Source organism: Spermophilus citellus (genome assembly GCF_964194105.1).
Source record: "Spermophilus citellus genome assembly, chromosome: 5".
In the NCBI taxonomy this organism is placed as follows: domain Eukaryota; kingdom Metazoa; phylum Chordata; class Mammalia; order Rodentia; family Sciuridae; genus Spermophilus; species Spermophilus citellus.
Window position 1 is genome coordinate 132,920,568 of NC_138186.1, and position 14,475 is coordinate 132,935,042.

At 35.4% G+C, this 14,475-nt stretch overlaps 1 protein-coding gene across 2 annotated transcripts in view; it reads left to right on the top strand.

The window, feature by feature from the left end:
• The window catches only part of NCOA7 (nuclear receptor coactivator 7), a 123,761-nt gene that overhangs the window by 42,285 nt on the left and 67,001 nt on the right, over window positions 1–14,475 (top strand). For both annotated transcript variants that reach the window (XM_081295833.1, XM_081295834.1), the window contains exon 2: window positions 5,915–6,135. In XM_081295833.1, coding sequence (XP_081151959.1) covers window positions 5,915–6,135 — 221 coding nt within the window. The remainder of the gene's footprint in view (window positions 1–5,914; window positions 6,136–14,475) is intronic.

Sequence of the window (14,475 nt, forward strand, 5' to 3'; positions counted from 1 at the left end):
AATTTTCAAGGTCCAGTGGATTTTATTTTAAAGTCAAAATAGACATGTATGCCATAAACAGTTCTAAAAGAGGTATTCCCCGGGGGCTCCTTGGCAACTGGTTCTGACTTCTTCTGCCCTGTGACCTTGGGAAATGGCCCTAGTTTCTCTCAGCCTTCCTTTTCTTATCAGTGGAACAGAGATAAAACTGCCTACCTCAAAGGATTTTTGTGAGAGGGAGAACATTTATAACTGCATGCCAGGGTTCCTGTTTCCTTAGTCAGCTGTAGTTGTTGTTAGAAGAAAGCTTTCAAGCTTTTTATAATTATCTTTTTGAAAATGTTAACTCAGTTTTTTGACAAAAGTGTTAAATTAGTTTTACATTAAAAAAAAATTCTTTAGCTAATGCGGTGGCACATTTCAGTAATCCCAGCAGCTCAGGAAGTTGAGGCAGGAGAATTGTGAGTACAAAGCCAGCCTTAGCAACGACGAGACCCTAAGCAACTCAGTGAGACCCTGTCTCAAAATTTAATAAAATGAAAAAAGGGCTGTGGATATGGCTCAGTGGTTAAGCACCCTTGAGTTCAATCCCCATTACCAATATCATTATTATTATTATTATTATCATTATCGTTATTATTATTTTTGAATACCTGTTAGTGTTCAAGTAATATAAATTTTTTAAAGTACAAAAGAGAACACAGTAGACAATAATCTTCTTAATCTGTTCCCCCCATCCCTGGTCCCAGCTAATAACTTCTTTTTTCTGGAAACTCACATTACCAGGTTTTTTTGTGTGTGTAGCCTTAAAAACATATCATATACATGTATTAATTGTTAAATTGTTTTCATCTGCACCTTTTCCTCTGTCTCTTGCTAAAAGGGCTATCATCGCTCTAAATCAGGGTTGCCCAGTGGTGACAGGAGTGTTTTCTTTGTGTATGTTGTCCAGTAGAATAGTACTAGCACAAATCCACTGAGCTCTTGAAATGTGTTTCTTACAACTGAATTTTAGATTTCTATTTTACTTTAATTTAACAGCCATAGATGACTGGCTAATGGTTACCCATGGATCATGCAGTACTATGGCACGTTTTTCAGAAACACATGGTCCCTAAATTATAAAATTAAGGAAGGAGACATACCACTAATTTAATATTAAAAGATTCTGTATTTCAATACATTTTAAATTATATGTGGCTAGTATATTTTCTTTAAAAAAATCTAGAGTTTGAATCATTTCAAATATCTGTGGCTAGTATAGTTTCTTTTTAATCAAGAATCTGAATAAGGAGATGGGAGTTTATTTTTGAGAACATGCTGGTAATCAGAGAAAGCTGTGAAAAGGCATGTTTATAGGAGAGCAGATCTCAACCAAATCAGAACATGGACTCCATTTATTCATTCAAGAAGCATTAATTAAGTGACTGTGTGCTTGCGTAGGCCCTGGGAGCACAGCAGCATTTGGGGTAAAATTGGGGGTTCATAACCCACTTCAATCTAATGTATGAAATATGATATGTCAAGAGCTTTGTAATGTTGTGAACAACCAATAAAAATAAATAAATAAATAGAAACCCACCAATGAAAAAAAAAAAAAGAGCAAATTCCTGTCCTCATAAAGCTTTCACTGTAAGCACTCACAAGAGCCTCATCACCTGGTGCCTTCTGTATTGCTTTCTAACAATGAGCACCGCACCCCAGGGAAGGGACCATCGCAAAGCTGCAGAGAGGATCTTGCTAATGCCTGACCTTTGATTGCTGCCAGGGTCCCAAACTCATTTCCTTTAGTAAAGGAAAAAGCTTCAGAAGAAAAACAGTTTTCATTCAGCTACAATGATTTCTTCAGCATTATCACCTCCTTTACCTCTAAGTCGGTCTGCTAACTGTGGGCCGGGACACGAGTTGGGAGAAAATGAGGTCTTGTTGTATCCTCTACTGCCTTCACTATTTTAATGTAAAAAAGCTGGCAGATTCAAGAATGATGATAATGAAAAAAAGCTCTTCAATATTCCATTATGGGAAGGCACATATAGAAAGTTCAGAATCATGGCTTCATTCTTCTGTACTGGGGGAAGGTCTGAGTGGTACCATTTCCCTTCTCTTCTGGCTTTCATTTATCTCCCTCAAACCATGATTGCTTCTTAGATTCTGCACTGCACTTAAGTTTTATTCATTGTATTTTCCTATATTTTGAAAAATTTCTAGTGGGAACAAGTGTTATTTTTGTAATGATGAGTAATAAATAATATTGTAAAAAGTAGACAGGCAGGGAGAGAATGAAAGACTGACATGATCAGTGGGAGCAGAGATCAAGAAGAGAAGAATGAATTTGATGAGGAGAGATTTAGGAGCTAGAACTGACAGGGCTTGGGTACAATAGTGGGAGGGGGTTGAATTTAAAACACTTGTTTTATGTAATTGTGATTTATTTTAAAGAAAGACAATTGCAAATAATAAAGGTTGGGGGGGTTCTGGTTTTTTTTTTCTTTTTTTTATTGGTTGTTCACAACATTACAAAGCTCTTGACATATCATATTTCATACATTAGATTGAAGTGGGTTATGAACCCCCAATTTTAGTTTTTTTAACATGTGCTCACCACAATCAAATCTTAAATGTCCATTAAATAGTTTTTTCAGTCACTTACCTGTAAGATGATTTGCCAAGTATTGTTTTTAGTTCACAATATAAATAAATGTATATCCAATGTCATTTTAAAAGCTTACAAGAAATAAGTGGAGTTTATTTTTCTGCAAGACCATTTTTCCTCCAGTTTACCTTAGTGATGACCAATTGGTGATTTACCCATTTAGTGATACAAATCCCTATTGTGAGGATTAATTACCACAGTAGATATTGGCTTGAAAAAACAAAAGAGAAGGGCTAGAGAACAAGCTGTCTAAAGAGGAATGTTTGGAGATCATCAGCCATACCACATTTCTAGGTTGGCAGTTATTTATCCTTAGAAAAGTTGTCAAAAATACATTTCTACGCTGAGAATGAGGGGTTTTACAGGTTTCCATAAATCCATCTGATTTCTAGTTGAGTTGCAAGATCAGAATTTTCTAGTTATATTGACAGCCTCCATAAAAATAAATTCTTCCGAAGTACTCTAGACAATAGACATAGATGATAATAGAATTTCTCAGATATTAAATCATGCTCTCTTTTCTGTTAAACAAGTTTGGAATTGCTGCTTTTCTGGTCTTTTTTTTTTTTTTTTCCTGAAGAAACAACTCTGTTTGGCTATATGTGTTGACAATAATGTTCCATGTGGAAAAGGGAGAAAAATGAATAAAACAATGTATCCCATTTTGTTATTTCTCTGTGTGAAAATCAGTCTCTAATGAGATGTCCCCAAACAGTGCTCTGTTCATCGAAACACATGCCCTAGATCTGAGTGACTCTAATTATCATGAAGGCGGTGAAATGAGGACATTTCAATGAACCTAAAGTGGAAAAACTCAGAAGATTAAAAGGCAGCATATCTCAGGCTGCATAAAACTAATTTTCAACATCTATTTTCTCTCCTAGAAAAATAATTTTTGAATGGCGCAAAAAGGTTCATTTCAAGCATTTTTTTTTCAGCGAATGCATTGGAAAATAATATCAGCCCATCCGTAGCGATGATTTTGGAGAGAGACCAGCTCTCTGCAGAGACAAACCTCTCTGTATAAAAAAAATTATGTCTGTATATTAACTAGGCTCATGCGCTTCAATTGAGTCTCATATAGTAATCCTGATCAGGAGAAAAATTGTTTTATTAAGGCATTATCAGACCAAACTTTTATGAAGATCTACCTACTCTTTTTCCAGAAAAAGAGTTTAAAATCAGATGATACAAAATGAAACCATATTTACTGAAATGGTCCCTCTTTATGAGTCTCCAATTTGTTTGGTTTGTGATTTTATTTAACAAGCAAACATAAAGAGATAGCTAATAACAAGCAAACATAAAAAATGTATTTATCTGTGACTTTTTTCCAACTGTCTTATCTCTTGAGCCATGTACTGATTTATTAGTCAGTGAAAAATATAAGAACTGCTTCTCAGTGTTCATTGTGTAACAGCCTACTTGAAATATCTTATTGGAATAGGGGGCCTTTGTCCCCAAAGCACCTTACCATGCTTCGTTTTCATGTTAATATGTGATTGGGTTAGGGAATATTTTACTACTTTGGGTCTTATTTGTTTTCCATTATATGTTGAGATATATTATCTCAGCTAATCGTAATTTTAAAAAACTCTGGTGATACATAAGGAAATAATTGTTGTTTCTTTTAAAATATTTTTTTTAGTTGTTGATGGACCTTTATTTTATTCATTTATTTATATGTGGTGCTGAGTATTGAACCCAGTGCCTCACACATGTGAGGCAAGTGCTCTACCATTGAGCCCCAGCCCCAGCCCAATTGTCACTTTTAATATGAGAAGACTGAGGCTAGAGGAGTTTGGTTTCTAGACTGAGTGTAGAGCTCTCTAATGGGTCCAGGCCTTAAGGAGAGACCTTTCTTGACTGTTGGAGGTATTTGTCTAGTGTCACAGAGCAAAGCAGCAGAAGACCAAATATTACCTCTGTATTATCCTTCAGTTATGTCAGTTTTCTACCCATACTTTCTTCATCCATTGTCCAGATGCATAAAAAGACAAAGGACTGAAATAAGAGAAAGCAAATTGTGCCTAGATAATTTCTATCTACATGAAGAAATGTCCTCATTTAAAAAAAAAAAAAAAAAGTTGCGTGTAAGCAGAGTGCCACAGGTATGGAGAGTCCAAGGCCCTTGTTCTAGAACAAAGAGTTTACACTTTGCTAAAGCATAGACGTTCTCAAAAAGGACCAGAAGCATAGAAGTGACACAGGAAATAATTACAGACTAATGCACCAACTGGAAATTATTTTTGAGTTATTGGATTTCAGTGAATTGTGACAAACTTTCTCTCATATGTCTTGGACTCAGAGGTAAAAAATTGAAAGCATCAAATATGTTTACTAAGGTATCAGCTATTAGTAGTAATTATCAGCTATTATTAGTAATCACAGTGATAATTATATATTGCTATTATGGCATTTTCTATCTCAGGAAATTCTGTTCTTTCTTTAATACTCCTGTAATAACATGTGTAAAGGAAAAGAATTATTTAGTTCTGAACCATTTCACATCTTGCCAAAACTTAATAGTGAACACGTGAGCCAATTATAAAGGACTTGTTTTACTTATGTGCTTGCCCAATAGTCCAAAGTATCACGGAACATCAGAAGTGCTTTTTAAAACACACAACACACCAAATATGGCATTATAGTAAGGGTACTATATATCTTGTTTAAAAAAAGATTACTCAACATTTAGTAGCCTATAGAGAATCTCATTTTCCCTAAGGCCTAGGACATTATTGATACTCTTTTTAAAAATATCTTTATTAGTTGTTGATGGAGCTTTTTATTTTATTTGTGTATTTACATGTGATGTTGAGAATCAAACCCAGTGCCTCACACATGCTAGGTATACGCTCTGCTACTAAGCTACAACCCCAGCCCTGACACTTTTATCATATATTGTGGATATAATTGAGGAAGGTCTATAGGCCTCCACATAAGACGACATAAATGATGAGAAAATTTTAAAACCAAGAAAATGTAATTAAGAATATTACAGGCTGGGGATGTGGCTCAAGCGGTAATGCGCTCACCTGGCATCATGGGGTGCTGGGTTCTATCCTCAGCACCATATAAAAAAATAAAGATGTTGTATCCACCGAAAACTAAAAAATAAATATTAAAAAATTCTCTCTCTTTAAAAAAAAGAATATTATAAGGAATGTGTTTTCTGCATCAGTTAATTAGTTTTCAAAGCTTGACAACATGAAATTAATAGGATTCCTTCTAGCAAATCATGTCTCCATTGTTTTCCCCTTATTTCCCCCTTATTCTTAGATTGAAAAAGAAAAAGCAAGCCAAACAAAATGCGGAGACAGCCTCAGCTGTAGCCACAAGGACACATCCTGGGAAAGAAGATGCTAATGCAGTCATTTTGGAACCAGACAAGTGCAACATTGCTGTAGAAGAAGAGTATGTTACTGATGAGAAGAAAAAAAGAAAAAATAACCAGTTAAAGGAAATCAGACGTACAGAACTGAAGAGATATTATAGTATTGGTAAGTATTGGTAGCTCTATGGCAGTATTTTCATTTTAAAATCTGTAATTATTTTTATAAGACTAATTTATAAGTGAATCATCATAACAATAATATCCATTTATGAGCAGCTACCACATGCCTCAGGCTCTTCTTTATATATGTAACATTTTATATAAATGAATAATAATGAAATAATGTCATGTTTCATTCAACTTTGCATTCCTAGCATCTAGCATAGTGCCTAATACATATCGTATGCAAATAAACATTTATCTAATGAGTGGTTATTCTCCCTGTAGGAGAAATGTTTATTATTTTTCTTAATGTGTATAGGCATATCCATGAAAGAAGCACCTGCAATTTTTGACATCAGTTAAACAAGAGAATAGGGAGGAGATATGACTTAATATTTGTCAACTGAAAAAAAATGCTTGGGCATTTTAGTTAAAGGGAAGCTTAGAAAAAGTCCACAGTGTTATATAGTTTCTCAGAATAGCTGTTACATTTGAAACTGCATAAGCAATGACGGCATATTTATCTTTACTCAAATCATTCAGCTTCCTCTATTGTTTTGTCATATGTAAGCATGGAATAGTTTCCAAAGAGAATGCAAAGAAAGGGTACCCAAAGTCAGAACTTGTTATGGCATACAGGTTACAGCATGCTCAAATTACTAGGTAAAGGGGAAGAAAACTGAAGGAGGCATCTGAGAACACATTACAAATGCAGCATATAAGACATGTCTTATAGAAGAGTAAGGGAGCTTATTCCAGAGGGCCGTCCACTTTGTCCCCATTAATACCAGAATAACAGTCTCTATGCTTCATGTGACTTTCTTACTGTGCTCCTCAAAGATAAAATGTACTGCCATCAAGGTAGTAATAAGTGCTGCATTGCTGGCTTTGTTCTGATAGGGATAGATGAAAAATTTGCAGCTAAGAACATGTGGTTTGCAGCATTTCAGTAGGCCAAGATGATTATGTGAAACAAAACTCAGCTAAATGGGTGCTTTTAATCTCAACCTGTGAGTATACTATATAAACTGTCAACATATTGAAGGAGACTCCTATAGAATTAATAAACTTCCTCTTAAAATTAAAAGTGTTGATATTATCCCTTATATCCAACAAGAGGAAAAGAATGAATAAAAATTGCCTTCTACATCTTGTTTTGCCCATGATTTCTTGCTGTGATAGAATAGTTTTTTAATGTGGTATACTGTTATAATATCACTGAGACTTAAACAATACCTTTGTCTTTACCTGACTAACTCTACCTGACTGACAGAATCATGGCTCAGTCACCTGTTCATCTGGGAAGCCCCCTCTGTCCCTGTCCAGCTTAGATTTCCACTTTTTCCCCCATGGATTTGTCTGATTTTGTGTTTGCAGGCTAGAGTGACTCTTTAAACGTGCATTGAATAGAAGAATAAATTCATAGAAGAGCAATACCTGTTTTTATTTGTTTATGTTTCATGAACATTCTGAAAGATATAGGTAACAATGTAGTCATCAGTCAAAGTGGTGTGATTTTATTTGGCAGCAATAAATAAGGAGATGCCATTAGAGCATGTCCTCTTCTCTCAGGAATGACAAGAACAACTTGTTTGGAGGTTTGGGACTTTTCCTCAGGAGAGTAGAGTGCTTAGATCAAACCTCTGTCTGGGCCACTGAATTCCAGGGCTTCTTGGCCCTTTCCATATCTGCCTGCAGATGACAAACTCAGGTCTTAGCAGGTTTGCTTGACCTCACAGCATCTGACCCAGGCTTATGGCTTAGATTCCTATCCCAGGATATCATTCTGTACCACTAGGTGGAGCATCAGACCTCAAGTTAAAGGTCACTCCGGTTCCAATTCACTGCAGCTTTTGGTGGCTGTAGTCTAGGGAGGAGAAGAGACATGAAAATGGGAAGATTGGTTGCCTGCCAAGGATGTAGACTTCACTTTGTCATTAGTGGGGAGCTGGAGGACTGTATTCTCTCTGATGAATCTGAGATGAGAAGGCAGATGGAAGGCCGGCAGAGACTGGGCCCACTGAGGACAGGTTTTTCTTAGGGAAATAGCAGCGTATGCTGTGCAGTTAACTGAGTGAGAGTCAAGAACTAACAAACTAGGAAACTCAAGGAGGAGGAAGGAGGATGATGAATTTATGTTTGGACTGTTTTTGAGGTACCAAGTGGATTTGTCTAGAGGGGCCTAGATTGCAGTTGAAAGACCTATAAATTGCAGGTGTTAGGTGAGTTCATATCTGTAAATAAAGTGTTCCATGGAACACACAGAGAGTCAAAACAAGAAGTTCATGGACAGCAAATGATAATGTGTATATTTAAAAAGAGTAGGATATATAACAAAACATTGATAGCAGTTTTCTCTGAGTACAGAAGTTCCAAGGGAGTTTGTTTTCTTTTTGCATATTAAATATTGTATAATTATTTTAAATGTTAATAATCATAAAATACAGATAACTGAATAATATAATAGAGTAAAAGCAAGGGCTTTGCAAAAAGAACATTAGAGAAAGTTCTGTCAGTGAGATATAAGAGGGTGATTACTTTTTGTAGGTATCCAGTCTACCTCTATGGTATTACCTGCCTGATCTAAAGAAGTCTGTCTTGACAAGAGCTATGTTTTAACTTGTTGAATTAGATTTATCTGTGCCTCACTTAAGCCTTAGGCCATAACTCATTGCTCTCTTTTGACACTAGAACACAGCAGTTAAGATACTGATAAAGAATGGTGTGGAAAGATTGAGTCACTGGAATCGCCTCATTATAACAACATGATGCTGATGCCATAAATGTTTTTTCAGTTTTGAGAGCGGACTAGGGAAAAGGAAGTGAAGTAATTACACTGAGGCAGATGGCATCAGATCAATCTAGATCCAGCACCTTTCATAGTGCTTGACACACAGTAGGCATCAAAAAAAAAAAAAAAAAAAAAAGCTTCTGGAAAAAGTGAACTCAGCACTTCCATGCTTTCATTTGTATTTGTTCATGTATAGGACTCCTTTTTTCATTTATTCAACAATTCTTAAGGAATAAGAATTGTTCAGTAACAACTTATCATAATAAATTTTTCAAAAGTAGATATTAAGTTGAATGTGATACAAGTATATTGGAATATTCCTAAATGTATCAAAAGATAATTCAACTCTTACAACAACAGAACACATGGAAGTAGCATGAAAATTATATGTCAAGAAACTATTATATTAAACAAATGCTTATTCCTGAATCTTAGAATAGTATACTTCTGTGCTTCTAAGAACATGGAGATAAGAATAGAATATTACAAGTGCGTATGATATTTCATTGTATGAAAGTTCTTCATCTGAAACATAGTTATAAAGGTGTAAGATTGGAAAGAGATGGAGGAATTTTATAAATGAGGGAAGCAAGCTCTATTGGAATAAAATATGATTATGTAATATTTTAATATAAAAAGTGTAATGCCAAGAATCCTGGAGAGTATAGTAGGAATTTTAGGAGAATTGTACTTGGGAAGTCATTATATCCAACACAAAGGACTTGGATTATGGCCAGTTTTGTGATTAACACGGTCAAATATTTGTTTAAGGAGAAGTTTGCAGGATGCACAATGAATTTAGCTTGTTGATAACTAATCTGTATTGTCTGTATTAATCATCTCAAGTCTGCTTTTCTTCCTGAATTCAAAAGAACCTTGACAAGAAAAACAAAGACAGTAAAAAACAAATGGAATCTTCTATTTTCCCTCTATAGATTTTTGGTGTCCATGACAAAATGAACGCAAACAACTACTAAGTTATCTTCCACAGTGGCAACCTTGACGCATTTCCATACACAAACTACCTTTTTCTAGGGATTTTTAAAATCCATACATGTGAAAATTTTACATCCATCATTTGCCTTTTGTTTCATATATCAAGTTAAGAAAGCAAAGATTATGTTATTTGGATAAATTAATTTCTAAACACAAATAGGTCAAGCCATAAATGTAGAATGATATTGCTCTTCTATTCAGAAGTAATGATTATTCTGGGACTTCAGAACTCAAAGAATCAAAGAATGCAGGATTAAAAAGAACTATCATGTGAAAAGAACCTAATGAGGAGGCTGAGTGTGGCTCCGTGGTAGAATTGTGCTTGCCATCCGGAGGTCCTGGGTTCAGTCTCCAGGACCAAAACCAAAAATAAAACAAAAACACCAATCCTAACTAAATATTTTTCTATTCAAGCAGGATGGGTTTAAGGGATTTGGGTTTAAAATAAGTTGAAATTATTTGGATGGAAATAATCAGCCCTGTGCTTCGTGGGACCATCAAGGAAATCATATTAAAGTTTTTGTGACATATTAATTAGTTTTGTGTGAGACAAGGAGAATGCTTTCAGGAGCTGAAATTTATGCCCGAGTATAGGAATTAAAAGAGCTCACCATATTTAGGGTAGAATTAAAACTCAGTGCTTGGATACACAGTAGCAAATATTTATAGATCATAGATAAGTAGTAAAAAATAAATAAAAATAAGTCTTGAAAAAGTTACTTATAGAGGAGTAAAGGAGGAGTTAGGCAGAGAACACAAGGGTCATCACATCTAGTTCAAAGCTGTAAGTGAAAGTTGTTTTCAGGCTTAAAGAGAAGACATTCTTAGATAAATGAAACCCCAGGAAATGTACCTGTTGTGTCATAGATTTCCCGAAACAGATTTACTGGGAGGGAGAGATATTATCTATGACATGTCAAAATCTAGGCCTTAAGAATGAAAAAGTCATGAATTAGTGATTAGCTTTGCATTTTATTAAATGTATAATTAAAAATACATGAATAAAATTAAATACATAAAATTTAACATACATAACCATTGTAATATGCTTATGTGCATGAATGTAAAAAGGCATCATAATTCTTAAAACCCAAGATCTAACACCTCCCATTTGTGTGGCAATTTACTTTTTTTTTTACAATTCTCAGATTGATAATTAGAAAATTTTAAGAAATAAGAGTGGAAATAAAGCAAAAAGTAAGAATCTTGAATACGAGGAAATTGGGTTTTCCATATCCCATTACCACATGGCGTACTCACCTGCTCCACAGTCTTTATAAATATGTTGTAACCAATTTCTTCATTCCATATTCCAAGCAGTTAATGAGCAGACCCAGGGAGAAAAGTAAAGTTTCTATTCCATGATACTTATAAGCTACTAAAGTCTTCAGCAGGGGATTCTGGACCTCTCTTGGGCTTCAGTGGTCTATTGTTGCTTTTTCTTCTTGCAAGTACTGTTTTCAACGTCATCACTCTTGGTGTTTCCATCTATCTGTTTTCAAAAACTGCCCTATGTTAAAAAGTTCAAAATATCATGCTGTGTCTGGGGCTCAGTGGCAGAGTGCTTGCCTAGCATGTTTGAGGCACTGGGTTCATTTGATCCTTAGCACCACATAAAAAACTAAAGAAATAAAGGCATACTGTCCATCTACAACTATAAAAAAATAAATTTAAAAAAAAGCTCAAAATATCAACAGTGTGGTAACCTTGTTCTACAGAAAAATTGTTCTGAAGGGAAAAAGGGATTTAGAGGCTAAAGTCACATTTTTATACAAACAAGGAGGTATGGATGCCTACAAGGAGGTAGCTGTGAAATAAGCATCCCTGAGCAAACCTAGCTGTGATCATGCTGACTTTGGCTCAAGGAAACTCCTTCGCAGTTCCTACCCCTGTCGTTTCACAGTCCCAGGACTCCCATTAACACAGTATATTGTAACCTGTTCTTGTCATTGTTGGAACAGGAGTGTGATGACTGAATGTCTTAAAAGCCCTGCTCCACTCTGAATGGTCTTAAGCTGGGATTAGTCCCATTATAAGCAAAATGGTCTGCATCATGCAAGTGTCATTCCCTGATTCCTGTATTGTGCTTACCATAACTTGTATTATGGAAAATTTCACTGCAACAGAATACCCCAAAATGTTGGGCAACAGCTTATGACCAGTGATTTTTAAGTGTTGTAAAACCAAATTAGAAATGAACTGAGCAGAGTACATGGAAAAATAAAATACCCTGACTCTGTCTTAGTCTGTTTGGGCAAAATATCATAGACTGGGTGGCTTATAAACCACAGATAGATCTCATATTCTGGAGGCTAGAAATTTCAAGATCAGGGCACTGGCAAATTCAGAGGCTGGTGTGGGCCCATTTCCTCATAGTCTTATTGTCACCTCACATGGGGAAGTGACAAGAGGTCTGTCTCTCTTGGGGTTCTCTGATAAGGACACTAATCTCATTCATGAGAGTTCTGTCACCTCACAAACTTTCCATCTCCTATCACCATGTCCTTGACCAGGAGGATTTGAACATGTGAATTTGGGGAACATAAATATTCAAACTACAAAGATATTGATGATGGGAGAATAATGTGGTTGAATCTTTTTGGAGGGCAGTTTGGTCATTTTTATCAAGAGTGGTACTTTTTGCATATGCTTTGACCCTACAATTTTGCCTGCAGAAGTTCACCCTAAGGAAACAATTTTTTGTTTCCTTATTGTTGAGCATATTAGAAGATTTAACTACAATGACCGACATTACATTAAAAAAAAAGTAGCAGGATAATAAAAATAACAAATGACAGAGAAGATTACATCTTAAAATGATGTAGGAAAAAACTTAATGACATGTAAGTTCTCCACAAAACATTATTGTAGTAGAAAAGTAGGTTGGCCATATTTATAGATCATGATTACAATTTTATTTTAAAAACTTACCTACCTACATTTACAATGGAGTCTGGAGAGCTGCTGGAAGTATATTTACCAGAAAATAAACACTGGTTCTCTGAATGGAGGTATTTTTTTCTTTTTGTTCATCTGTATTTAAAAATGATTGCTCTGGTCTGAATTTGTATACCACTCCCAATTCATCTACTGAAATCATCATCCCCAAGGTAATGATATTAGGTGGTGAGGTTTTTGGGGAGGTCATTATATCCTGAAAGTGAAACCCTTATGAATAAGACCCCATTGCCCCTTCCACCATGCGAGGACTCAGTGAGCATGTGCCATCTCTGAACCAGGAGAGGACTTTTACCAGACTCTAAATTTGTCAGTACCTTGATCTTGGACTTTCCAGTCTCCAAAACTAGGGGAAATAAATATGTGTTGTTTCTGATATTTTATGATGTTTTTACCAGTTTCTGATATGCTTATAGCAGCCCAAATGAACTAAGACCATGATTCTGCATAGTTTTGATTTAGGTAGAATTGGCTTTTTATATTTCCTATATTTTCTTCTAAAGTATAAATTTACAAATTAAGCCCTTGTTTCATTTATAAAAAAGAAACGAGCTTTTGAAAGGTGGAAAAGAGTAGGAAAGTGGGGAGAAGCAACCTTATGGGGAAGAGCAGAAAGAACCTATTTTGGAGGAATATTCCCTATGGACCAGATGCCCTATTTCATTATTTAACTTACGACTCACCGTGGTCTACTACAGGAAGTAGTAGCCTGTTTTTACAAGTGCTGAGAAGCTGAGTTGTTTGCCAAAGTCCACGATGGGTCAGCATGGAGCAGGGATTCGTACCTACTCTCTTGTGCATGAAAATCCCAGATCAACTGTGGGAGTAAAATAAGGTCAAAGTTAAATAAAACTTTAGTGTCTCCTCAATTTTCCCAGGAACACTGTTATTTCTTAATACAGAAGAACAAAGTAATTATAGAGTTTCCTTTACCCCTGAGCTATAATTTGAATGAATAGGACTGAAACTTCAGGGGATTAACTACCACCCTTACTACTGCTAGGATTGATTATTAGACCTGGGCACATATGTAGTTATACTCCAAATGCCCACTGATTTTTATGGCTGATATAAACTGAATGCTGACCAAACAATCAAAAGTCACCTGTGTCTTCCTTTACTCAGTTGACAGTCACCTGGATTAGTCATTCATTGCACATGTACGTGAGGCCTACTCCGTGCAGGTCCTATTAAATTCTGAGGTGAAGCATTTCCTGAAGTAGACAAACTTCCCTGCCCTTGAGGCACATGCATTATGGAGTTTTGGTTATGACATACTCATGTTAGTAAAATATTAACAATATTAAATAATATCAAATACTACTAACAAATGTTTAAAACATATTTCTTGTGACATGCTTGGAGGAAGGGAAGTGTCACATACTCCCTGACATCTGTCAGAGGATAAAATAAAGAATTATTTCTTCCTTGACACATTTTTTTTTCCCACTGTAACAGTTTGTGACTTAGATTTTCCAGAAGGTACTCTTAAGATGCTAAACAACAGCATTGAACATTTAAATTGTGCTTTTTACATTCAAGCCAGTAATTAAGAAGTGTGTGTCACCCATAAAGACCAAATTATTTCTTTAAGCAAGT